The 26,411-nt window shown below is 40.6% G+C and overlaps 1 protein-coding gene across 4 annotated transcripts in view; it reads right to left on the bottom strand.

Moving 5' to 3' along the window:
- The window catches only part of FAM204A (family with sequence similarity 204 member A), a 476,472-nt gene extending 450,534 nt beyond the window's left edge, over window positions 1–25,938 (bottom strand). Inside the window, exons 1-7 of one of the 4 annotated variants that reach the window (XR_016350187.1) lie at window positions 25,739–25,938; window positions 21,781–22,046; window positions 20,472–20,562; window positions 19,818–19,854; window positions 19,120–19,219; window positions 14,832–14,921; window positions 2,178–6,657 (exon numbers count right to left, since the gene is read on the bottom strand). Coding sequence is in view for 3 of the 4 variants with exons in the window: in XM_075935378.2 (XP_075791493.2) it covers window positions 6,517–6,657; window positions 14,832–14,921; window positions 19,120–19,219; window positions 19,818–19,854; window positions 20,472–20,562; window positions 21,781–22,038 (717 nt within the window). In the remaining variant the exon portion in view is untranslated. Of the gene's footprint in view, window positions 6,658–14,831; window positions 14,922–19,119; window positions 19,220–19,817; window positions 19,855–20,471; window positions 20,563–21,780; window positions 22,047–25,738 lie in introns of all 4 variants that reach the window. The other 3 variants (XM_075935378.2, XM_014573520.4, XM_006111383.5) reach the window with 3 other exon arrangements.
- Between the last annotated feature and the right edge of the window lie 473 nt (window positions 25,939–26,411).

Here is a 26,411-nt window from a genome sequence, read left to right as displayed (position 1 = left end):
GGGGTGAGAAGGGACAGAAAGAAAAGTTAACAGAAGTAAATGGTTTACATCAAACATGAGGCATATCTTCTTTCCCATGAGCTAACATGAGTTTTGGTATCTTTTTTAAAAAAAATCAGATGCACAGATGTACTCATAGGACTGAACAGGACCAGATTTTCCATGAAAGTTCGATATGAGACACAAATGATTGATTTTACCATATAGCCTCTGGTCTTAGAAGGACATCTAGAACTGAAGAAGAAATCTGTTCCCACCTCACCACCCTCATCAGCCAGAAAGATGACAGTGTTAAGAAGGATGGGAGAGAACAGTAGGAGTCGGGTCCTAGGGACCCCAAGTAATCCCACCCATCCAAAGGAAAGCTTACTTGTAAATTCAATAAATTTGTAATATTACTCCATATAGTACCTTTCACACATGGAATTTAGAATTGGGGAAGGCTGAATTTTAATGGCTACTCTCAATAAACAGACAAGTGCTTATGTGTTGGGCATTACTTGAGCATCAGCTACCCTCTAACATGACATACTAGACCAAAACACTAGTACTAAAGGATGAAAATTATTTATATAATCCCATGAACTAAGATGACCAGAAAGTTTTACATGTATACATTTTGTAGCCAACCAACCTACCTAGATTTTTTAAGTAATAAAAACTTGGCATTTTAAGACACTGCTTTGAGTGTTACAGTAGTCGGTAAAAATGAATAGTCCTGTGATATATTAGAGACTAACAGATTTGGGCAAAAGCTTTTGTAGAAGAAATCCCAGTTTGTCAGATGCATCTTTATGCCCAAATAAATGTTAGTTTTTAATGTGCCACAGGACTCATTTTTGCAGATGCAGTCTATCATGGCTTTCCCTCAGATGCTTGTCAGTATTCAGCGTATATTTCAAACAAAGGGCCAAATTCAGTAGCGATGGACGTGCCAGAGATTTTTTAGATATTCTTTCCCGATCAACCTATGTAAGTGGCAATGTAATATGCACAGGTTTTATATCCCGTGGACACCACAGTCTATCCTGCTATAAATACATCCAATTCCCAGTGACTCACTGGGAATTATTTCCTCTAATCCTAGGGATCAATTTGGCTCAAGTGGTGCTTAGGAGGTTACAGGTGAAAGAGAAAGAAAGAAGCTGCTTTACTTTACAACTAATGCAGGTTGGAGAATAAGAACTGGATTTCATGATAATATGAAGTTTCAATTTGTTTTTTTACTAACTGGAACAAACTCTTTTGGACATTTTCCAAAACAAAAGCATGTTGAATCACCCGAGTCTGGTCAAGAAAGTAAGGTTTCTGGTTTATGTCTCTCCCTCTCTTGCCTACTACGCACCTTAGAAACCTTATGGTTGAAATCAACAAACCAGTACTTTGTGATGAAAAATGTTTTAAACTGTTCTGACCAATTTTACTTTTATCTTGTTAGTTGGTTTCATGACATACTCTGACTCTGTAAAGACAACAGACAAAATTCCTTCCTATCAACATATTATATTGTGCAGATTATAATTTTAAAAATGCACAATATTCTGGAACTCAACACCAGAAAAAGTTGGAACATGTAATTTGATCTTCAATAATTTATCAGAACCAAACAATATATTCCCATCCTCAAGCTGATCTTCTCAGAGGAATAGTGTCAGGCCTTAACAATATTAAGCAGAAGATGTTCCAGAAAAAGCAGCATGCTGCCGGAAGTAACAGTAATCTGAAATATGTCACTTTTAAAAACAATACTGAACCAATGCCCCAGGATAGCACTAAGATGCAGTGAGACATCTTTCAAATGAAAGAAAACAGAAGTCTAGATCATGTGTAGAAATTAAAAACTTCAAAAGTACTTTTGCAGGAATGGAGGTAGTGAAGATGAAACCAGGGACCTGATCAAAATATTAATTTAGATAATTATATTGTATCCACCGACAGATCCAACTGAAGTGTTCTACACTCCCATCCTAAACTAACCAGAGCTACCAGGTTTTTCGCCTTCCTCTGTAGCATGGGGTACAGATCACAGCTGGAGGATTCTCTGCATCTTGTGGTCTTCAAAGTACTTGAAGGCTTCAATATCTGAGATATAGGTGAGAGGATTATTCTAGGAGGGGTGGGTGAGATTCTGTGGCCTGTACTGTGCAGACTAGATGATCATAATGGTCCCTTCTGACCTTAAAGTCTATGAGTCTACTGCACACTATTAAATGGTTGCCACATTCACTGAGAAGGTGACGGAAATATATGTAAAGATCATGTGCAATATGTTAAGATGATCGTCACATTATCAGACTCTAGACTGTCATTTATGTAATAAAGATGCATGCTATTCAAATAAGCTTTTGACAGGATGCAAGATAGATGCCATTTTATTTATTTACAACCCTTTCACTTAACGGGAATTCAATTGGTACCATGGTATACGTAAGAGGAGGAAAAAAAAAAAAGACTAGATGGACTAATGCCACAGAAGAATTTTGAACTCACCATTTTCAAAGATTTCCATTACTGAACATTGCTAACTCCCTGCTCATTTTAATTGAATGTTGTGATATCCATGAATGGTGTTAAATAACACCAGCAAAAATGTAAGTCAGAAAAATTTGTTCTCAAAATTACTCCTATTTCTTTCTGAAAACCAGAAAGCTCATCTGTACAAAACAGCTAGAATATGTTGCTGCTTCTTGCAGCAGTAACTCATTCAAGGTGCTATCCAAAGCCCACTCAAATCAATGAGCACCTTTCCTGTTGGAGTTTGCAGTCTGGATTGTGTACGGCAAACAAAAGCATCCAACAAAAACAAAACAAAACAAAAAAAGATAGTGTGCAAGATCCAGGTAACAGAACAAGATCTCAGGCTACTGAAAATATGGCTGGAAACTGCATGAGTCATGGCAATGCATATAAAAGGGGCTGTTGTCTTAAGCAGGTATGGCTGCAATTCACTTCTATAAAAATTAAGTCCATAGATCAAATCCACAGAATGCAGCATTTTTATATGTAAACAGGAAGGCTGACTGCGGCATAATCTTGTTTCACCAGAGAAATATTGGTATGTCTACATTATAAAGACTACATACAAAACACAAAGCAATGATAACAGCTAGGCAGTTGGTGAGTTGAACCCACTCCCTATTATTCAATAGATTTTTTTTTATTCTTATCTTGTTTACCACTCTTGCACCCACTTTTTCTGTTTTACTCACCCACCTGTTGTGTCTTCTCTGTAACCTAAATGGTGAGGTCTTTGAGGCAGGGACTGACTGCTTGTTTGTTTGTACAGCAACTAGCACAACAGGCATTCTTGATCATACATAGACTGAAACCCTAGGCACTTCTATAATACAAACAGTAAATAGCTAAAAAGTGAGCACTAATTATATTAATTCCTTAAAAAGGCTACAACTAAACATTTCACTAATCTAGCTTTTGAATCTATATAAAGGGTAAATATCTCCTTATGGCAGGGCCAGATGTGGCCCCCAGCTTACCTGAATCTAACCAGGAGGCTCAGGGCTCCCCCCTCAAGCATCGGGGAACTCATGCTGGTGTTCGAGCCCCTCTGCAGGACTAAAGCACACACAAAAATCTACTAGCCTGGGCCCTCCTAGACTCTGGTGTGTGAGCGGAATATGAGAAGTAGCTTTCTCCTTCTTAATCAGGAGCCACATCAGTGAGGAGGGAAGGCGTTGTTTTGTTTTTGCTTGTCACTCGTGGGAAGACCCCGACTTATTTTTCTGTGGATCAGCAGCCCCCAACCGAAAAAAGGTTCCCCAGCCCACCTTCTGGAGTCCTCCTGATGCAGCAAAATCAATCATGTGATCAGCCAATACTTCAACGTTTTTCGTCATTAGCCATATAGGGATGCTTTGATTAACAATTAATATAATCCAATATTTCTGACATCTAAACTATAAAATGTGATGACAGTCACAAAGCATATCATAAAGACTAACTACTGTATAACATTCTGTTACTGACATGTAGTAATATAACATTTAAGTGCATCTAGAAGCATTCACATTTTTGCTATGAATCCTAGTAACATTTATAAATAAATCCAGATGTAATGAACCAACAAATTCCTGAAGTTATAATAGAAACTTAAAGGAATACAGTAGCAAATGAATATTTATATGGCAAAGCACAATAATTTTATTAACATAATACATAGAGCAAACAGAAGACTAAATGGACAATGAATTCATAGCAGTAGCACAGCTGTATCTTTAAATATGTCATTTTAGACTGAATTTTACATCATAGTACGATGAATTAATGACATTAATATACACACACGATCTTAGATAACTGATGTCTATAAAGATATTTAAGCCTTTAGTCTATTTCTGTGAGGGTGGAATGAATACTTCTAGATTTGAAAGTATGGAAATGAAATGGAATAATATCCGCTGTAGTATATGTAGAAATAGGGGAAATAAATATTCTGCAATATTAATGCCATTGCTTTAGGGCTACATAAAATCTAGTCGGCAAGACAAATATGTTGTTTAAACATTCACAAACATTTTATTCAGACTAAGCATATTCTCTGTCCATCCACACATATTCATTTCCCCTCCCAGAAGAAATCCTTGAAAGCTTGGTCAATAGAATTTAAATTTAAAAACAAAACAAAAACAAAAAACAAACCACAAACATTATGGGTCATCAGATAACAAAACAAAATGCAATGTTGTAAGAAGTGAAAAAATATGAATAAAATATATATAAAAATTTCTTGTGTAGTCAAAGTATCAGCATTTTCCATATAGAACATCCAATATTTTGCTGCATTTTAATTAAGGTGTCTAAACATTATCACAAAGAACTGCAAATTGGTCAGAGCACGCAGTAAGGAAAATTAAGCTCTAAAGGCTTTTTATCACCATATTTCAGGAACCAAGGGTGTAAAATGTTCTAATTTGGGATATATTAAAAGCCATAAAAGGTCTTTCAAAAAGATTAATGGTACTTTGCTTGGATTTAAGATAAGGGCTTTAGCTGGTTGGAAAAGCAGGGCCCTGGCTAGACCCTTGAGGCATTCATCTTTACAGCCACTTGGAAGATTTGTAAAAGCGTCTGCATAACCTCAAGCAAACGCACTGCGACATTTTTTTTTAAATTCCTTTCAATTTTACAGGTTTAAAGTGTGTAAATCATGTTGGGTAGTAAAGCAGATATAATGGCTCATCCTTGTAACATACTATAGATTTTTAAGACAAACTTTAATCAACTCAGTTTCCATGAGGCAAAGTCTTTCCATATTGAAGTTCACCAATAATCACTTCAAATACCTTACGCCATCAGCTTAATGCAGCATAAATGGAAACTTCTTATCCATAATTTTTCATAAAATTTTTTACTCATGAAATTGTTACCTTGTAACAAATTTCTAAAGCCTTTCCTCTTTTTGAATACTTTCAAGGCACTTATTTAAAAATACCAATTATCATACTTTAACTTTGTATGGAATAACAGGTTTCTATGAAAAATATTTATGCCATTCTCTTTTGTTCTTTAATTAAATGAAAACAGATGTTTTCTGAAGTAAAGCGGAACCATTACTGGAGTACTTAAAGTGTTAAGGTCTTTAATTTTTATATCAGTTTGGTCTACAATTCCTGATTGTCTTTACTCAAGCTCAACATTAATGTCAAGCAAGTTACCTAGGAGACGAAAGAGATCAAAGAGACAAAAAACCCTCAAATGTCTGATTAATCAAGCCTGCAAACAGCTTATTTCTTTTAGCCTGCATGCAAGTATGAAAATGAGATTCTGGGAGCCGTACATTGTGCAGATTTGTTCATTCTTATCAGAACAAAGCCAGCGGCAGCTTATTTCATGGATCATTGGCACTGTCATCAGTGCTACACAGAACGGGTGACAGCTCCTCATTTTGAGGCTTGAACAAAATTAGCAAAAAGTCGGCACAAATTAGCCTCTCATCTTTTTAGTAATATGACATTATTCATTTACTTTTTATCCAATTTTTAATTTTTTCCTTGTCAGCTATCCCTTTCTAGTGTTTCTTGCACAGCATCACAAAACACTTTTAAAACAAGCAAAGAAATGGCTGAAGTTGAAATCGTATGTAAAGTTCAGGCAGCAAGACAGAAAACATTTTTACTGAGTTGCAACAGATATTTATTATAACTTACAAAAAACTTTCCAGAAAAATCTTGAGATGTTTAATTTGGAATCTTATGCAGAAGAGAACTTTCATTAAATCAGAAATCATGTTTAAATACAAAATCTCTATGATAGACTAATGAGATAGCAGATTCAAGAACTGCTCCAGAAATGTCATATTGAGGTATGATCTACAAATGCTAAACTCAAAGAGGCTTTTACAAAACATCTTTATTCACACAGGTCCTGAAGCAACCTATGGTCATACCAGAGAAGCCAAACAGCCTTTTAATACAGTATTACAGTTTCTCATCAAATATGAATCTAGTTATTTCAGGCTTTGCCTTTAGCAATGATTTTCTCCTTTTATGTTATGGAATGTTATCCATTGCTGACGTATATAAAATATATAAAGCAAACAAGAATATTGAGTGGATTTTGCAGTGAAAATTGTCTTCTTTCAAGGATGGACTCCACTTTCACTATGAAATAGTTTGTAATACCTTTGTTGTTTTTTATGACCTATTAAAACATCAAATAATATTTAGATGACAGAGTAATGTAGCAAGGATGGAAAAGTCTTCAAATACTTAAGTTCTTTTCTAGATTTAAACATTTATGTGCAAGTAACGTCTTCCATTCATGGCAAAACAGCATTAAAAATTAACTGTAAGCTGTTAGATGCTTTACACAGTCCCCTTATAAGAAAGGCAATTTAAAAAAAAAAGAAGAGAGAACTGTAGTACTGTTTTCAGCAATTTCTTTATCTCTGTTCTTCTAAGTAAGAAAGCTTATTAACAAGCTTTGAACTTAAAATCACATTTACAATAATGTGCCATCAACAGTTTTATAAGCTAATTAGAAAAAAAGATTAATTAATGACTGGCTGCTAATAAAATGGCAATCATGAAGAAAGAAACCAAGGGTGCTAAGCTTCAACTACCACCAATTAAGAGCTAATTACAAACAAATTATATATGTGTTTTGCTGTGGGCTTTAATTTACTAAAATGGTTTTAATTAAAAGAGAAAACATGCTGATTAATTGAACTGCAGAAAAAATCTACAGTATAAACTCGGCTTTGTCTGTCTCTTTAATTAGACTTGTAACATCTGAAATCTTTTTTTAAGGTTTGTTAAAGAAAAGATATACATAATTAGAGAAGCATAAGAATGTAATTCTAGGTGATAACCCTGTCATATAGCAAAGGTTAAAAGAAAACAATCCTAATGAAGAAAGATATTTGGAAGCACCTCCACTAAATGTTAGAAAGAAAAACCCATCACCAAGACAAAATTAAACCTACTCTTCTTTTTTCCAGGTCTTAATAGAAATGAAGCCCAAGTTAACTAGTGTGCAATTACAGTCTTAAAATATGTTGCAACCACTCTGGGTACCTACACACATTATAGTAAATTTTGAATGGGAGACATATATTTAGAAATACAACTCTAATCATAATAGTAGGTAGCAGACTTGCCATGTCCCCATGCAATTAATTGACTTGGTGTATATTTAATAGAAGGTCATTATTTGTATGACTTAACCAAAAGCTACATACTATTTCTTGAATAAAAGATCAAATTTTAAAAACAGAGAAATACTTTTAGAAACCCGGGTCATATGCTCCCCAATGGAAGTTATCAAGTTAGAATTTGCTCCCAAATAAGGACAATTTCATTAATGATTATTAGCAAGTGATCAAAACAATTATATAACACAATCAATGTGGTTAGAAAGCTCTCATCAGACTAGCTCTGTTGGGAGACAAGAATGGGATTTCAATGACTGGTTAATTAATTATATCATCTTTCATTTAAGCTTTATTAGAATAATGCAGTTTATTTGTAAATTATAGGTTTTGAAACTTCTCACCAAAATGCCAAAAGCCTCTAAGCTAAACACATAAGAGCAGTGCTGTCAAAATGAGTTATTTAAAGACTGACAACTGCTTCAGTAATTTAGTACTCTAAATTACATAATATTTTTAAAGTTTCTTTTGACAGGTAAATCTAATGTGGTCAAGATTTTGCTATTGTGTTCAAATTACTGCCCTCCGGCTAATGCACTCTTAGACAATGTGGCACCTATGCAGCAATAATAGCTGCACAATAATCACAAGTGAAATGAAAAGTTTGAATTTTAGCCAGAATAATTCTCAAAGCCATACAGAAATCTGCATTCTGTTTCCAGGGATGGAACAAAATATTCATGCATGACAGCATTGAAGAAAAATGTGTTTCACTTGAACAATATAAAGTATTTTCAGGGTAAAGTATTGAAAAGATCTCTTTTCAGGTTTCACAATATCTATTTTAGAACAAGTTTACAAAGAATTAATTATATTCACATCTTAACATATGTAAGCATATAAATGAAATTAACAGATTACACTGATGAGTTGTTTCAAAGTAATTTCAGTCATAAATCTGACATAGGATATGCATTTACTGTTATGCAGAGTCAATATAGTGATCTAATTTTTCAATATTAATTTATTTAAAGGAGTGCATAAAAAGTACAGTAAGTGTGCCATTTACACTGCAATTTAAGAATGAAGAATGTCTATTAGAAAGATTCTCAGTTATATTGGGTATGTGCCCACAGTTTGCTACTGACACAAGCTTAGGTAACATTTATAAAACACTACAAAACATTTTATGAAATCCAGGGACTCTCTCTACAAACATTGCTTAGTTCTGTCAACAGTCTTACAATCAAATCCACGCACAGTCACTTTTGAGTGAACATCAGTGGGTTGGTCTGTGAAGAGATGCATTGAAGTCTATGTGCTTCTGTGTACAAGTCTACTTGTACACGCCAACTACTAAATTAGAGTTAATGTGTTCATATCCATACTTCCCCCGTACACACTTATTGATTAAAAATATAAAATGTTATATTCTTTTTAATCAATAAGAGACATACATAATTTTACTTTCTCTTGCTTATGTTTCTAGCACATGCACTAGCAGACTGAACTTCAAGCTCAGAAACATTTTGTTAACATGATTCACTCTAAAACTGCCACAATACACATGCTAATTGTGATCAAGAAAAATCTTACTGTGCACACTGTAGAACTAAAAATAGTTTACAAAAAAAAAAAAATCTATATTTTAGCACTTGAAAGTTGGAATGTATAATGTCCATGCTGTCTGGGAAAAGAGTTGGATCTGTTTGACTTAAGGACAGGAAGAGAGATCCTGAAAAATGTTGCCCCATGATGACAGCAATCAGATTTTATTTTTTCCACATTCACTCAGCTGCTAGCCCACAACAATCTGGTAACCAGGCTTAATAGCACAAAGAAAATTGTGTGTGCAGCATTATGAAAAATCTCTTCAAACAGCAAGCCATTCTTGTCAGGTGTATTTTCCAAAATAGAAATACACAATACCCAGCTTCCATACTCACTCCTTATACAACATGACAACGTGTGCTTCCAAAATACCCTGTCACGGGTGTTACATGACAATAAAAACCTTGCTATGGTAACTTTTGGGTTTCAGGGATGTGAATTTAGAGATCTGCCCATCCAGTCTCCATAATATGCACATTCTGTAAATCACTCAGATTCTTAGGGAATCTGATTTCACAAAAAATCATCCTTCACTGTGTCATAATGATAGCACAATTTTGGCATTCCCTAGCTTTTTTGTGGCGTGTTTTCATTGCCTATTCCCAGCCATCTCTTTATTTTTGGCTTCATTTTTTCTAAATATTGATGCTGCCCTATCAGTTTCACAGGCTTATAAATGTTATACATCAAAAATTAGTTTCACTTATTAAGGCAGGAAACAGCTTTAAGAACTCTGGGATCTGTGCCTCAAAGCAAAGGCTTTATCAGCAGGTTCCAGTCACTGCTTCTTGAGAAAGAAAATAGTGCTGATTAAAAATCTATACACCTGATTTCTAAAGGAACACCCACCCACTGAACGCACATTCTACAGGGCTGCATCCCATATTCGACCAGCTTATATCCACATACAACACTATTTATGAATAATAATTAAGAAAAATAAAAAAAGTAAGATGTAGTTTGTATAAGAAACAGCAACTTAACCCTTTTTTGCCCACTTTCACAGGTGCTACACTCTCAATCTCTTTCTCTGTGTTTGACTCTAACCATTGCCAGATGCTTAGAACATTTGGAGGTGAAAAGAAAAGTAAGATCAACAGCTCAAAAGTCTCAGAGGGGTAGCCGTGTTAGTGTTAGTCTGTAGCTTTAAAAAACATGTAGTCCTGTGGCACCTTAGAGACCAACAGAATCATGAGCTTTTGTGGTCAAAACCCACTTCTTCAGATGAACTTGAGTAGAGAAAATAAGTGGGAACCCTCACAATTTGTAACAGAAAAGGAAGAAAGGGGGAAAACAATACCTGTCAATTGTAGTGCTGGTGCTAATGAGGCTACGTGGACTGGAAGTGTCCCATACAGAGCTTTTGATGTCAATTGGGTGTTGAATGCAAGGAAAGCAGGTTTTATAATGGGTCATCCACTTCAAGTCTTTGTTCAAGCCCCAGGAAACTGTCAAATTTGCATATGTAGATCCCACCCCTTCTATCCTCCCCCAATTATGGAGAGACACATGAATCCATGAAGATGTGGTTATGGCATAAAAGAACCACCAATTTTCCAGTGAGTTTTGCATAGGCAAATCCTTGTTCCCGGCAAATCCTTGTTCCCGTGGAAAGGCCCACTGAAGTTACTGGGAGACTGCCTGAATGAAACTCATTGTAATATCAGGGCCTTTTATAGCCTTCTTCCAAAACTAAGCATTGTATGCCAGGCTCTCATTCATATTGGTGTCTCTGAGATCTGCAGAAATCTGGTTAATGTAGTGAATCTTTGGTATCCTCCTTGGCTGTCTTCCATCCATAATCGCTACAAGAGCCATCCTACTGATACAACTCTCAAGTCTCTGTTTTATATGCCCATACCAACACAGCCTTGCTTTCCTCAATTTGGCTTCAATTAGAGCAATCTGCATTAGACCCCTTACAAAAACATTTCATTTCCTGTCAGTGTCCAACGTCTTCATTTCTGCGGTAGACAGCATATGGAGTTTCTTTGTTGTCATTGGCCAAATCTCTTGCATGTATTAAGATGGGCCCAATTAGAATTTTATATAGCCATCTTTTAACTTTATTGGCATCTTTTCACTGCACAGATTAGCTCTCGCCTTTTCAGCAAAGCAGCTTCAGCATAATTAATTAGGAGCCGTTTTTGCGCAAGAGGCTTTTGCGTAAAAAGGAGCTGTGTAGATGGTTCCTTTTTGCGCAAAAACCCTCTCTGGTGCAAGAGGGGGGTTTTGCGCAAAAAGGAGCCGTCTACACTGCTCGTTTTTGCACAAAAGCCTCGAGCAAAAACGGCTGCTAATTCATTATACAAATGAAGCACAGTGATATTTTACTCCACGCTTCATTTGCATAAGCTTTTACGGAAGAAGGTTACAGTATAGACGAAGTCTAAGTCATCAGTGTTTCAAGATGGTTCCCTTCATATATTCTCACTTATCACATCCATGCCAAGTGCAAGCAAAAAGGAGCTCAACTTAGCTGATCCTGCTGCTAGCCAACATTTACTTGAAATTTTCTACTACAATTCCATTAAGTTTGGACTCAGCAGTTATGCCATATTCTAGACCCACATAGGTCATCATTCGTACCTTCCAAATGGCACATTGCTAATGACACACTCATTTTAACTTTAGTAGCTCTTGCCCAGTTACAACAGTTATCCAATATGGATAAAGTACACTATAAATAGTAAACAAACTTGTAACTTTTCATGTTAATTTGCAGTTACAGGCAGTCCCCGGGTTACGTACAAGATAGGGACTGTAGGTTTGTTCTTAAGTTGAATCTGTATGTAAGTCGGAACTGGCGTCCAGATTCAGCCGCTGCTGAAACTGATCAGTTTCAACAGTGGCTGAATCTGGACGCCAGTTCTGACTTACATACAGATTCAACTTAAGAACCCCAGGCATCCCCAAGTCAGCTGCTGCTGAAACTGATCAGCGGCTGATTCCAGGAAGCCCGGAGCAGGGGCTTCCTGTAGTCAGCCACTGGTCATTTTCAGCAGCTGCTGACTAGGGGACACCTGGGGCAGAGCAGCTGGGGTGCTGCTGGGTTGGTCCAGTGGCACCCAGAGCGGCGCTACGGGACCAACCGGCAGCGCCCCAGCTGCTGTACCACAGGCGTCCGGAGCAAAGCCGCGGAGCACAGGGGCAGCGGGACAGCCCGGACGCGCCGTGGCTATCCTGCTGCCCTCGGGCTCCGTGGCTTTGCTCTGCTTTGCTCCCCGTCCCCCTGGTCTGCAGACCAGGGGGACGGGGAGCAAAGCGGCGGAACACGCGGGCAGCGGGACAGCCCAGACGCGCCGTGGCTATCCTGCTGCCCTCGGGCTACGCGGCTTTGCTCTGCTCCCCGTCCCCCAGGTCTGCAGACCAGGGGGAGGGGGAGGGGGAGGGGGAGCAGAGTAGAGCAGAGCGGCGGAACGCGCGGCCAGCTGACAGCCCAGACGCGTCTGGGCTGTCAGCTGGCCGCGTGCTCCGCTCTGCTTCCCCCCCCCCCTCCATGGTTTGCAGACCAGGGGGAGGGGGAGCAGAGCGGAGCAGAGCAGAGCGGCAGAACGCGTGGCCAGCTGACAGCCCAGACGCATCTGGGCTGTCAGCTGGCCGCGTGCTCCGCTCTGCTCCCCCCCCCCTGGTCTGCAGACCAGGGGGAGGGGGAGCAGAGCAGAGCAGAGCGGAGCGGAGCAGAGCAGAGCAGAGCGGCGGAACGCGCAGCCAGCTGACAGCCCAGACTCTGGGCTGTCAGCTGGCCGCGCGTTCCGCTGCTCTGCTCTGTTCTGCTCCCCCTCCCCCTGGTCTGCAGACGGGGGGGGGGGGGGGGGGAGAGCAGAGCGGAGCGCGCGGCCAGCTGACAGCCCAGACGCGTCTGGGCTGTCAGCTGGCCGCGCGTTCTGCCGCCGCTTTGCTTCCTCTCCCTGGTCTGTTCGAGACCAGGGAGAGGAAGTGCCCCGTTCGTAACTGCGGATCCGACATAAGTCGGATCCGCGTAACTCGGGGACTGCCTGTATAGTCAAAAAATTTGTACGGAAATCTCAGGATGTTTTGTTGATTGTGGTACTCTAACCAATTTACTGCAGATGAGAAAATGGTGCATTTCAAGTCTGTTCTTTGAAAGTGTTGTGCTAGGGGTGTTTTGATACTGTACATGAGAAGAGAGCAGTAGGTGATCTTAAAGGGTAGACACATGGTGATAGTATAATTACAAACCTAAGAAGTTCTGCTATATGAAGTGATGGTTTTACAATCAATGGTTATGATAGTTACTTATGTAGTACACTCAGTGGCTCAATGAGGCGGTTTCCAGTGAATCAGTAGAGAACAGGTACCAAGGCAGTCAAAATTTAACTAAGTGCAAATTTCCTAGCCTCCAAAACTGTTTTAACTGTAATGGTATATTTTTTAAAAGAATTCTTGGAAATTTTAAAATACTTTAAAAACATGTATGTGAAAATCTGAACTAGATTGTAGTGTTTTCCTTCTTCATTTTGAAACTTTCAAAAACTTTTCAATTCTAGCAGCTTAGCCAACAGGCCTGAAATTTCCATTGTGTAAGACAGAGAAAAGATGGGAAGATACATGGGATGTAGGAGATATGTTGTAGCTGGGAAATGGAAAATCCTGTAGGTATAATTAAGAGGAAACATAGAAGCCATTCCTTATCTTTATTAGAGCCACATTTGAGTGTACTCCCTTCCCTGGTTTCCGAGCTGTTCTCTTTTCTTTCTTCACATTTTCCCCCCATCCTCCCTCTGCCTTTATGGAAGCTGGAACCCAGCTGCCTCTGATGGACTCCAGAGATGCACTGCTGATGCCATATACTCACACCTATTTGTGTGGTGTCTCATTTTAAATCCCAGTTCAGAGAGGCACCTAGCAGATTAACTACAAAAGTTGAAAAGTTCTGTCAGCATTTTATAAACTGTTGATCCTTCAAAAGGTTTAAGTTAATATACAAATAGTCACCCACCTACCATGCAGTTCATCATACTAGCTACCACCGCAGGCAATGTAAATAAAAGATGCCACGTTTCTGAGTCAACCTAATTTTGAGATATGCTCTTAAAAACAAAAATAATTACATTTATTCCAAAGTCAAAAAACATTTTCATTACGTAAATATATCCTTGAGCTCTACCATCGAGTTTACTAGAGGATTTTGTAAGGTGGGAAAAGAGAGGAAAAGTCTGAAGTATGGCATATTGATAAAAAAACCTACTTGCCATCGGAAATTTTTTGAGAAGCTGATGAGAAAGAAGGCCAAAATCTTAGGATTATGATGGATATCTATTTATAGTCATAACTATTGAGTCTTAATGTGGCTACACAATAGTTTGTTTTTTTTCTGAGATCAATTCTTTTGGACCTTGTGTGGTCAAGTGTCCTTGTGATAGACATTACACTCACTGTTGAAAATATAGATATAATTGTACAAGCAGTCCTATAATTACATCTGTGGCGAGAACAGGTCGTGACTGAAAGAAGCCTATCTAAGCAGCAGCAAAATGAAAAGATGCCAGGAATAATCTTTAACAGTATTTGGGTTACATTATGATGACTTATGATTAGATACACAAAGTTAAAGAGTTCTAAGGGGCAGTATTTAATCAAAACAACTTACCTCACGAGTGGCTAATCTATTACTCAGTTCCTCAGCTCTCTCAATATCCCCTTCAGCCAAAGACTTGTCTATGCTGACTTCAAGGCCAGACTGGAAAAAAATGGCAAACATCTTCAGGCCAAAATGAATGGGGATATAGGATTTATAGAGGAAACTCTTCTCGTACATTTTAAACATCTGTTTAACAGCATAATATTTCACACATCTATAATTTCCATGTATAACAAATCACATTTGTCTAAGTGTTGTAATGGATGGTATCATTAAGTAGTCACTGAAAGGCTGGCTGAGCACAAATCATTGTACTAGCTCCACCTTATGTGTAGGGTAAATACTGTACTTAAAAAAATAATCACATGGACTAGTTTATACTTGTCACAAGAAAGTTTCATCTCAAGATATGGCTTATGCATTCTATCCCTGGAGCTTTCTTAAATAAAATGTGAAGTGTATGTGTCAGGTAACAAAGAATGGCAATTATCACTGTATCTTTGCAGTTCTTAGATCTTTATCCCAAAACTGAATTCTGGCACCATGCCACTTTGATGTACTACTAAATTCAAGTCTTCAAATAATCATAGTATGACAGGGAAAAATGTTTTACATTTTTAAAATATTTGAATACAAGAAAAAAAGAGTGTCCCTAGAACAGAGGCAAATTGTAACTTGTTTAATATCTGCAAATTAAAGACTAATGAAAGTTTTAAAAAATTACATCTGTGCTCTTCAAAAAAAAATTGTAGGTTGGTATTTGTTGAAGATTCTAATTGTAATATTTCTGAGGGAATATAGGAGTGGAACTGATATTGATGTGTTGGAGTGGGACAGTTCTGTAATATTTTGTACGTCTAGTATGGGTGCCTCAGTTTCCACATTTGCTGTATTGTTAAGCAGGTGGCAGGAAAAGGCTACTTATTCTATGCGGAGATAAGGTGTGATTGTCTTCTTGGACATCCCATATACACACAGCCCTTGCCCTAAATGGGTAGGCGTCAATGACCACTCCAATTGCCTGGATTTGGTACCTTCCAACTAAAACCCATGGATGGCTCATCCAAACATAAGAAGCCAGCTGTATATGCCCAGGAAACAAGTATAAAGGATTAAGCAGTGGTCAGATGCGGAGTTAAGAGTTGGCTGTTCTTTTAAACTGAAACAAAAGAGAAGTTACAGGGCTCTGCACTGACTAAAATGGACCATGATTTAATTTTCTATTCTCTGTCCTGACCAAGAACTTTCTATGCTGAGTTCCAGACATCTAATAAACCTAACTTCTTTTACAACACTGGCTGAGAGTCAAAGATGTGGGTGCAGTAATCCCTTTAGGTGTACAAGTCTGTTTCAGGTTTCTAACTTGGGCAGACTCACTGAAGGCAGCTCAAAGTGTGAAGCGGGGTGCTGAAAGCTCTGAGGCTCAGTTTAAAGGAGGCAGTGAAGCCAAATGGTTTATCATAGTGAAGGAGTCAGTCCCTAATGAGGAGGTTTGGCTGGCCAAAGGCTTCCTCCCAGGGACTGTTCTGGAGCATCAGACCCGTGGATAGTGACCGATGTCCACAAGCAGATTGTGATTAAAAACCTCACCAAAAAACCCTCAAGAAAGGGAGATTTCAATTTCTTTATTGGGTTTAAATATTGTTAAAATACAACAATCAATCATTTCTGGTCAACTAACCTACTTTAAAGATGTCATAATAAACGGAAATATAACAGGTTACTCCTGAGAAATAGCGTTAATAGGATTTTTCCTTTCATTCACACACTGAATATGTAACTCAAAGAACAAAAAATTAATAACATTCAAAGTTGTGCTAATAGTCAATTCTGTTTGATTTCTTATTAAATTAATAGATAGAATTTACAGTTTGCCAGCACTAATAAAAATAACTCAGCTAATCATCTCAGCTGGAGAGCTTTCACATTTTGCTGGCCAATGTGCCTCTATCATCCAGCTCTACCTTGAGCTGTTCAGTGAAAGACTGCAACTTCAGATAAGAATTATGAGCAGATATTTGCCTAGGACAAGGACTCAGAAAACAGTGGTCAGAGTCACTTCAGTTGGGATATATAATCTAGAAAACATGTTGTGAAACCACATCAATTGCTTAAGTCTTGGAAAAACATCACTGACTAAAGAATGCCATAATGCAGTGGTTCTCAACTAGGGGTATGTGTATCCTCCAGGGAGTACACATAGATCTTCCATGGGGTATATCAACTCATCTAGATATTTTCCTGGTTTTACAATAGACAACATAAAAAAAAACAGAAGTATCGCAGCACCCTTTGGCTACGTCTAGATTGCAAGCCTCTTACGAAAGAGGCTTTTTCGAAAGATACTTTCGAAAAAGAGCGTCTACACTAAAACCAGTACTTTTGAAAAAATAAGCCGCTTTTTCAAAAGAAAGCACCCAGGCAGTCTGGATGCTCTCTTTCGAAAAAGCACAGTTTGCATTACATAGCGCCTTTTTTCAAAAGAGCATTTTGAAAAAAGATGTTCTTCCTTGTAAAATGAGGTTTTCCACGGTCAAAAATAACTGCCACGTTCTTTCGATTTACTTTCAAAAGAACACGGTAGCAGTCCAGAGGCAGGGGAAGTTTTTTCAAAGAAATGCCTTTTTTTTTTTTTTCAAAATAACCCTGCAGTCTAGACACACCCTTACTGAAAAAGTGCTTACTCCATATGGTAAAAATGAGAATTATAAAACAAATGAACTGGAATATAAGTATTGTACTTTTTCAGTGTACAGTATATATAGAAGAATAAAATAACTGTCTATGAAATTTTAGTTTGTACTAACATCATTCAAGGGTTTTTTTTTTACTTAATTTTGTAAGCAAGTAGTTTTTTAGTGAGATGAACTTGGGCATATGCAAGACAAATCAGACTCCTGAAAGGGGCAAAGCAGTCTGGAGAGACCGAGAGACATAACACAATTTATAAAGATAAATGGGCTTTGAAAATGTGACACTATTGATGGCAATCACTAATAATTAGTACCATAAGTTTCTAAGAATTATTGACAATGTTAATAAATGTGTTAATAATAGAAAGGTTACTTCAGGGAAAGTATCAGCTGAAGTATTTTAAAATTACAAGATATTCACCCTAGACAAGTCAGATGTGTACATCCCTCTATGTGTATCAGAGAAAAAAAGAAAACAGAAACGGAAGGCAATACCAAGAAATATTGCATCAGAGTATAGCAATTCTTCAATACAGGCAGTCCCCGGGTTACGTACAAGATAGGGACTATAGGTTTGTTCTTAAGTTGAATGTGTATGTAAAGTCGGAACTGGCTCCAGATTCAGCCGCTGCTGAAACTGATCAGCGGCTGACTACAGGAAGCCCTAGGCAGAGTTGCTCTGCCCCCGGCTTCCTGGAATCAGCCGCTGATCAGTTTCAACAGCGGCTGAATCTGGACTCCTGGGACAGAACAGCTGGGGCACTGCCGGGTAGGTCCCCGCAGGACCAACCCGGCAGCACCCCAGCTGCTCTACCCCAGGCGTCCCGCAACAAAAACCTGGTCTGCTGGGGGGGGGGGGGGGGGCGGGGCGCACTAGCTGTGCCCGCTCCCCCCCCCCAGCCGACCAGGGAGACCCGAGCAAAGCCGCGGAGGCGCAGAGGTCAGGAGCAAAGCCGCAGAGGTGGCGGGACCCCGCTGCCCGTGCGGCTTTGCTCCTTTGCCCCGGAGCAAAGCCGCACAGGCAGCGGGGTCCCCCGCCTCTGCGGCTTTGCTCCTGTCTCCCTTCTGTGCTGAGGCTTTGCTCCTTTGCCCCGGCTGCAGGGAGCACAGCAGGGAGACAGGAGCAAAGCCGCAGAGGCGGGGGACCCCGCCGCCTGTGCGGCTTTGCTCCGAGGCAAAGGAGCAAAGCCGCACGGGCAGCGGGGTCCCGCCGCCTGTGCAGCTTTGCTCGGGTCTCCCAGCTGTGCTGGGGAGTCCCCCCCAGCACACCAGGGAGACCCGGAGCAGCTTTTCTCGCCCCAGAGGACGCGGTGGTGGGACCGCTGAACTCTGGGCGGTCCCGCCGCCCACAAGCTCCGGGGTGAGAAAAGCCCCGTTCGTAAGTGCGGATCAGACATAAGTCGGATCCACGTAAGTCGGGGACTGCCTGTATAAGAAAGATCCATAAACTGTGTGATATCTAACTAATAGAGCATATTACTAGTATAATATTTCTATGAGAGAGAGAGAATTCTGTGTGAGTATTTACTCACCTTCAATCAACTTAGTTTTGTAATAATATATCATGGTCATCATACTTCTAAGAAATTATGAATAGCAATCACCTTTTGGGCACCCCTGTTGCTCGCAAGTGATTCAAATCTATCATTGATTCCAAAGTATTGTGTGAGTTCCGTCCATTGACTTTCATTTGTAGATTGCGGACTGAAAAAACAAACCCAACTTCATACTAAGCACACAGAGAAAATTTAATTGATAATTCAATTAAAATACAAATAGCAATTAACATTAGCAGCTAAGTATTTTTAAATTCTCCATAGTTTGTAATATCAGTGTTCTCCCATTTGGTTTTTTTTTTTTTTTTTTTTTTTTTAATAAAACACACTGTTTTCAACTGTCTAACGACAAAAATAAAAGTTCCTTTTGCTTGCTTCGCAATATCTGTATTTGAGTCATGTATGACTCCATTCCTACAGTAAATTTCACATGGCAACACATACAATCAGAGCAATCAAGGGAAAGTCTCCATAGCTATGAATTAAATAATAATAAATTAAGTACTTCCTCTATTCTTAATTTCTATCTAAATTAATTTTTGTTAAATCAAGAAATTTTCCCATCAAATAATTTTAGGGGTCAAATTCAGCCATTGACTTAAAAGGGCTCTGACTGACTTGGAAACTGTTTACAGACACCCAAAGATAAAATTTGGCTCTAAGGTTAGTCAAGTTTTGTACCCATTCTTTCTAAAAATATCCTTTTATAAACCACACTTCAGATAATTATACTGCATTTTTTATACCTCTCAATTGCTTCTTTTTTGTTCTTTTTCAGTTTTTCTGGAAAGAAAAAAATAAAGCAATCAAATCTAAAAACATTCAAAGACTTGTACCAGAAGTTATTACAAGAGATTAGTTCAAGATTAACATGTAGGGTATTACCAAGTAATTTTTCCTGAAAGGCCAAGAAATCTCCCACATAAAGTTTCAATAGGTCAATAGAATCCTATTTAGTCAGTCTCTCGCCCTATAGCAGAATTGGGGCCATACTGATTAATTTCTAAAATATTTTTAAGGAACAGGATTATGCTTAGTAGTAAGGGTTTTCATAATAAGAACTTTACACAGTCTCTGTAGGTAGAGAGTTGTATTTAGAAAACTAAAGCAAGAGTGAGCAATTGGATTACTAAAAAATATATTAGCTAACTGGTGATCTTGATAAATCAACATTAATTAAAAAACATTTACAGGTTGAATTTCCTTGCAAGGTGACACAAACATAAATCTATGCGGTTTCCATAACCTAGTCAACACAACAAAGTCTCCCATTTATAGGCACAGAATGTTGGCATCAATGGTGCCCTCCAGCCTACTCGATCACTTTAATTCCTGAAAAAATACACTATTACTTAAATACTAAATGCATTTTGATTTACTAATGTAATAGAATGAAATACCTTTTCTGTAACGTTTTCTCTTTTGTCCCCTATTTCCCTGATTTGTTTGGACTTTCATTTCAAAGCTTTTCTTCTGCAGCTCTTGAAATTTCTATAGGAGTAGGAAAAAGAAAACTCAGAATTCTAAATGAGAAAAAAAAATGTACTGAAAACGTTTCCCAAAATTCTAATTCTTATATAGCACCAGTTCAATTCTGCTGGTACTAAGTTGCAAAGACGACATACTGAAGGGGAGCCAGCTGAAAAGTTGGTTCCCGCCAGCACCATGTCCGTGGGCTGCAGGGAAGGCAGAGGCGCAGTTGGGGATGGGGGCACAAGCTGGAAATCAGCTGTCCCAGTTCTTGCCTGGTCCCCCCCCTGCTGTGCCCCTCTACCTTTTAAATGTATTAAGAGCTTGGAGGCTCTTAATACAATTAAAAGGCAGAGCTACAGCAGGTTTAGCCCTGTTGTGGCTCAGCAGTTTCCCCCCTTATCAACTAATTGAGGAGTCGATGGAAATTCCATTGACTACTTGATTATCTGATTAAATACAATTTAACATCCCTACTTCATTTCACATAATATCATCTGACTTTCTGCCACACCCCTCCTTTTAGACTATGAATCATTACAACTGCATCCCAATCTTCATTATAAGGTACACAATTAACTCGAAACACATTAAGGATGTCACATTAAGCATATTTGTAAAGTCCTCTGATGTCAGGTTAGATGACAGGCGAATGTCCAGGGATGACTAAAAACTGCTCTTACATAGCTGGTTATCCAGTCTATGGTGAAAGATGAGTTTTTTTGTAATCTTTCTTCAGAATTAGAGGCCCAGTGTGAAAAATCAGTGTACACTGGTCATTTCATTAGTACGAATTTTCCAACCTTTTCTCCTTCCACATGAAACACGCATAAACCAAAGCAAATGAATTAGGTTTGGAAACTATTTTGATACTGAATAGTAGGGCTTACATGAAATTAAAAGTTCTTTTTTTGTTGACTAGAACTTAAATATTCAGGAAATTGGAAATTATGCTTAATTACAAATTTTTAACAATACAGAAGCCAGTTGCAAAGTTCAGGGACTCAGATCCTGACCTGAACAGAATACTTTGTATGAGGGAGTGGTTGTGCCTATATTATTTCCCCCCTGGGCTTTACGTTACCAATCTGTAAAGAAAGTAGAAATACAATTTACATTAAAAAAATCCCATTTACCAGCTTGTTAAGTTACAACTTTTTCCAATGGGTGATGGAAAACTACAAAGCTGAATGTGTTACATTGTACACTGGCCATTTACAGACAACTATTATTACTCACATTCCACATTTTTAAAGAAATTCCTGAAGGGCATTCTTGACATTTGTTTTCTCCATCTGCCACTACCATAGGAGCAGATTTACTTTCAGTGATTCTCTCATGTCTATTTGTCTGAAATTCAACAACCTGAACTCCTTTGACATTCTCGACTTTATCTTCCTTGGAACAAGATACAGGACCATCCGCTGGGTCTCCCTCATCAGCACTCGAGTCAACATCACTTTCATTCATATCAGGGGGTAACAGCCCGCTCCACATCTTCGAGTCTAAAAAACATAACAAAAATCTTTGTGAAGAGACAAACTTCATATGAATTTACCCAGATTACATTAAAAAACAAGTTTCAAAATTCTAAAAGAGCAAAAGAAAATATAAAGGATAGAAAAATTGTAACTCAAGTAGCGCTGTAAAGGGAACAGCAGGCTGGGGAATGGGGAGGTCATTTCAGCCCAATTTGAGTGGTACCCACCCCCCATCCTGTGGCAACACATGTCTGTGGGGCACCTGGGCCTGCTGCTGACAGAGGATGCTCCAGCATGGCTAGAATAGCCCCAGCCAGTTACCTTAGCCAGTAAACTTAAGTGTGAGGCTTACGAGTTAACCATTCACACCGCCTAAATTCAAGATTTTTTTAAAAATGCATTATCATACTGCATGAATCTAGAGGACAGAATTATCCAAGGGTGGTGTATGAACAGTATCTAAAGAAAAAAACTGGAGACAAACATTAGAGGCTAGATGCTTTTGAAATATGTACAGTGAGATTTGTGTGTGTCCTTTAACTGCAAGTCAAGTGTCTCCAAAAGTGCTTGCATAATTTTGCATGTGTAACGCCAACAGACCCTGGTTGTCTGTGCCAGCTGGCTATTAACTAAGGCTGTAGAGCAGACTCATTCTCTCTGTAAGTGGTCTCAGTGCCAGAGATGGAACAGGACACCAAACTCAGCAGGTGTTTGGGTTACACATGAAGACTTTTAAAAATGTTGTTCTAAGTGTTTCACTGAATTGTGGAACACAAAAACATGGATCATGAGCAGTACAAGATCAGAGTTCATTTTGTTGCACCACTGTAAATCTTGACTACAATGGAGTTGCTTCAAATTCACTCTAGTGTAACAGATTTAAAGCAAAACCTGAAAGACGCTTTCAAATTTACTTTAAAACTAGTTAAATGACTTCCTCCTCACAGAGACTTAATCTGAAAAAAACAACCCTAAAAACAAAACTAAAAACTGTACCTGACCATGATGGTATTAGAAATGGACAATGCTGACAAATGGCCAAAGGGGATCATTTCCTAAAGGCAGCGAGTGCAAACAGGTCTATGGTAAGCTGATGTTGCCTGATTTCCAAGATAGCTTTGTGTATGATTGATTTATTTGCATTTTAACACAGTTTGGCAACACCTGTACAATTTATCTAAGCAGGCTGGGAATGGGCAGAAGGGGGAGGGGTGTCAAACTCTCATTGAATTGGACTGAAAATACAGATGGGACCTTCTTTGTCCAGAACCACAGGACCAGAATGGATCCGAAAGAGGGAGTTTGCCAGACCAGGGGAGGTCAGGCCTTGGGCTGTCCCAGGGCTCCCATTCTGGCCGCTGGCCCAACCAGTGCCCTGCCCCCAGCCCACTGGCAAAGCTCCACTCAGGACTGCAGCCCTGCTCAGACCACCGGGGCTCCCTGCCGCCAGTTGGCAGTAGCTCTCCGACCCCAGTCACAAGGACTCTCTGCTGCTATCTGGAAGTGGTTCCACATCTCCAGCCAGCAGAGCTTCATCCCAGCTGCTGGGGGTCCACAGTCCTGGCCAGCAGCTCCGCAGCTCTGGCCAGCAGCAGCTTCAGGGTCAGAGGGGCTCACCGCCCCTATAGAGGCTGCCTGCTGCCAGACCAGCTGAGCTCCAAGCTACTGGCAACCTCTTACTGGGGCTCTCTAATCCAGCAACATTCGTGGTAGGGATGTAAGTGACAAGCTGACTACCCGATAAGCATATGCTGGTCAAGTAGTCACTCAACTAGTCACTTTCCTGCCAGCTTGCTGCCTCTATCAGAAAGAGACAGCAAGGGGAGGGACTAGCAGGAGCAGGAGCTCGGGCAGTGGGGAGTCATCTTAAAAGATGGTTCCCTCCAGCACTGTCTCCGGGGGACAGGAGAGGCAGAGGCCATGAGCTGGGGACCGGCCATGAGCTGGGAACCAGATGACTGGTCCCAGACACTGTGCCTCTGCTTTTTAAACATATTAAGAGCCCAGCAGCTCTTAATATGTTTAAAAAGCAGAGGCACAGCAAGGGGAGCCAGGTATGAGCTGAGAATCAGCTAATTCAAGGCTCCCACCCAGTCCCCCGGCTATGTCTCTTCCTTTTAAATGTATTAAGAGCTGCCAAGGGGAGCTAACCCTGCTGCAGCTCTGAAGTTACCTCCCTTAATGACCAATCGAGTAGTTGATGGAGTAGTTGATGGATTAATATCCCTAATATGTGGTCCGTCCGGACGACAGACATTACCGAACCCATTAGTCCAGAACAACAGAGGTTCAGCCTGTAAGACATCATGAGCTTTTCTTTTGAATCTAAAGTAAGGATGTTATCTGGTTAATCATGTAGTCGATAGAATTTGTATTGACTACACAATTAGTCAATAAGGACCACTTCCCAGAGCTGCAGCCTGGGTAGCTCCCAGAGCTAACTTGAGCCGGGATTGAGCAGTCCCAGCTCATGCCAGCTCTGGTAGCCACCCATGCTACAGCTCTGCATTTTAAATGTAGTAATAGCAGCCGCACACTTACTACATTTAAAATGCAGAAGAAGCAACACCGCAGACCAGTGCAAGTTAGGACTGCTCGGTCCCGGCTCGTGCTGAGTCCAGCAGCCCCTGTTCACGGCAGCCACAGCTGGCCGTGAACAGAGGCTGCTTGACGGCAGCAGCCCCTGTTCATGGGGAGCAGGAGACTCAGCTCCCTGCTGGGACCCCATGGACAGGTACTGCTGCCAGAGCAGCCTCCTATATCTATTGGGGGGAGGGGGAAGGAAAGGCGGCACCAGGAAGACAATGCTGGGAGGAACCAGCTTTTAAGCCAGCTCCCCCCAGTAGCATCTCCTGTTCCACCCCCTTTGCTGCCTCTCATACAGAGGCAGCAAGGTGTGTGTGTGGGGGGGGGGGTATGAGTAGTTGACTATTCCACTCAACTACCTGATAAGCTTATGCTTATCTGGTAGATGACTACTTGCTAACATCCCTAATCTAAAAATGGTATGAACTGGTAACATTAAAAAAAAAGCCAAATCTTCCATAGATAGTTATTTATAGGTACAAGTTTACGAGTCCCCTAGTGTGTCTCAATGACACATATGACAAGATTATTATTCTCTGCCTCAGAGAATTTCCATCTCCTCCTGCAAGTGCTACCCTCTACCCCCAATAGTTGTTCAGATTTGATTTATCGTTCCAAATCAGGCTCACTTTGGAAGAGGCAAGTACAAAAAGAGGGAGGAAAGAGGCCTCTTTTCTCTTGATTGATTTTAAGGCAGGTTCCCCCTCCAGGAGGGGAAGAGGGCTCATGCTAGGTGGGTTTTGGGGGAGCAGTTTACAGTTTCAACCAGAATCACTTTGAGAATGCCCAAGCAAGTCTGCTAAGCCACCATGAATCTCACATGCAGGGCGGCCCCTGAGCCCTGCTCTTCCCACCTAACAAACTGGCTCCACTCACCCACAAACAAAGCCACCTCCGGCCCCCCCATCCCTGGCTACTCCACCCTCACAAGTGCGCTGCCCCCTCCTCCCACTTCCTGAGACCTCCACCTTCCCAGAAAGCAAAAATACCGCTCCCCTCCCCTCCAACTACCAGCCCCCTTTCGTCCCAGAGTCCCTACCACGGCTCCCACCCCTCAACCCCCGCCACTACTCTACCCCATCCTGCCCCTTCGCTACCCTGCCCCGCATCCAGCTTCCCGCAGCTACCACCTCCTGAATCTCTCCTCCGCCAGGTGCCGCCCCGCGGCCAGGAGCTGACGATCGCTTCCCCCGCGGAAGATCCTCCGCGGCGGCTGCCTGCTGCGCTGCCCCTCAGCCACCGACTATGCTTCTGGGGGAGTCACTCACCAGCCGTGTTTACCTCCGCGCCATCTTGAAGCTTCATTACCATCTTTCCCCTGCTATTGGGCACCGTTGACCTTTCACCAGCCAATCAGAGGCCGTTTTGCTGCTGGCCCCCTCCTCTTCCTCTTCCCTCCGCCCCCTTCCCGCTCGCCGGGTGCCGTCTCCATCCCAACAGACTCGGGCTGGTTTTGGCCTGGGCTGAGGGCGCGTAGGAATGTGCTCCCGGTAGCTCTTTCTGATTCGTAGGCTCGTAAGGAGCCGCGCCTGGACGAAACTGCTGCCGGAAGTAGCACGACCCTACAGGGAGCAGTTCCGTGCAATGCTTCGCCCAGAGCTGCTCCCTGTGCTGTTAAAGGACATTGCTACCGAATGTAGCCCGGCCCTTCGGGGAGCAGTGACTGGTGTGACGTGTGAGACGCTGCTATTGTAGAGCACGAATTCCAGCCCTAGCAAATCCCTGTCGGGCCCGGGATGGCTGTCATGTGCCAGGCTGCTCTCCCAGCGCTCCAGATGGGGTTTCATCAGCATGGAGTGCAGC

This window comes from Pelodiscus sinensis, chromosome 8, assembly GCF_052426305.1.
Source record: "Pelodiscus sinensis isolate ZL-2025 chromosome 8, ASM5242630v1, whole genome shotgun sequence".
NCBI lineage: Eukaryota > Metazoa > Chordata > Testudines > Trionychidae > Pelodiscus > Pelodiscus sinensis.
This window is presented reverse-complemented; position numbering and strand designations above follow the sequence as displayed.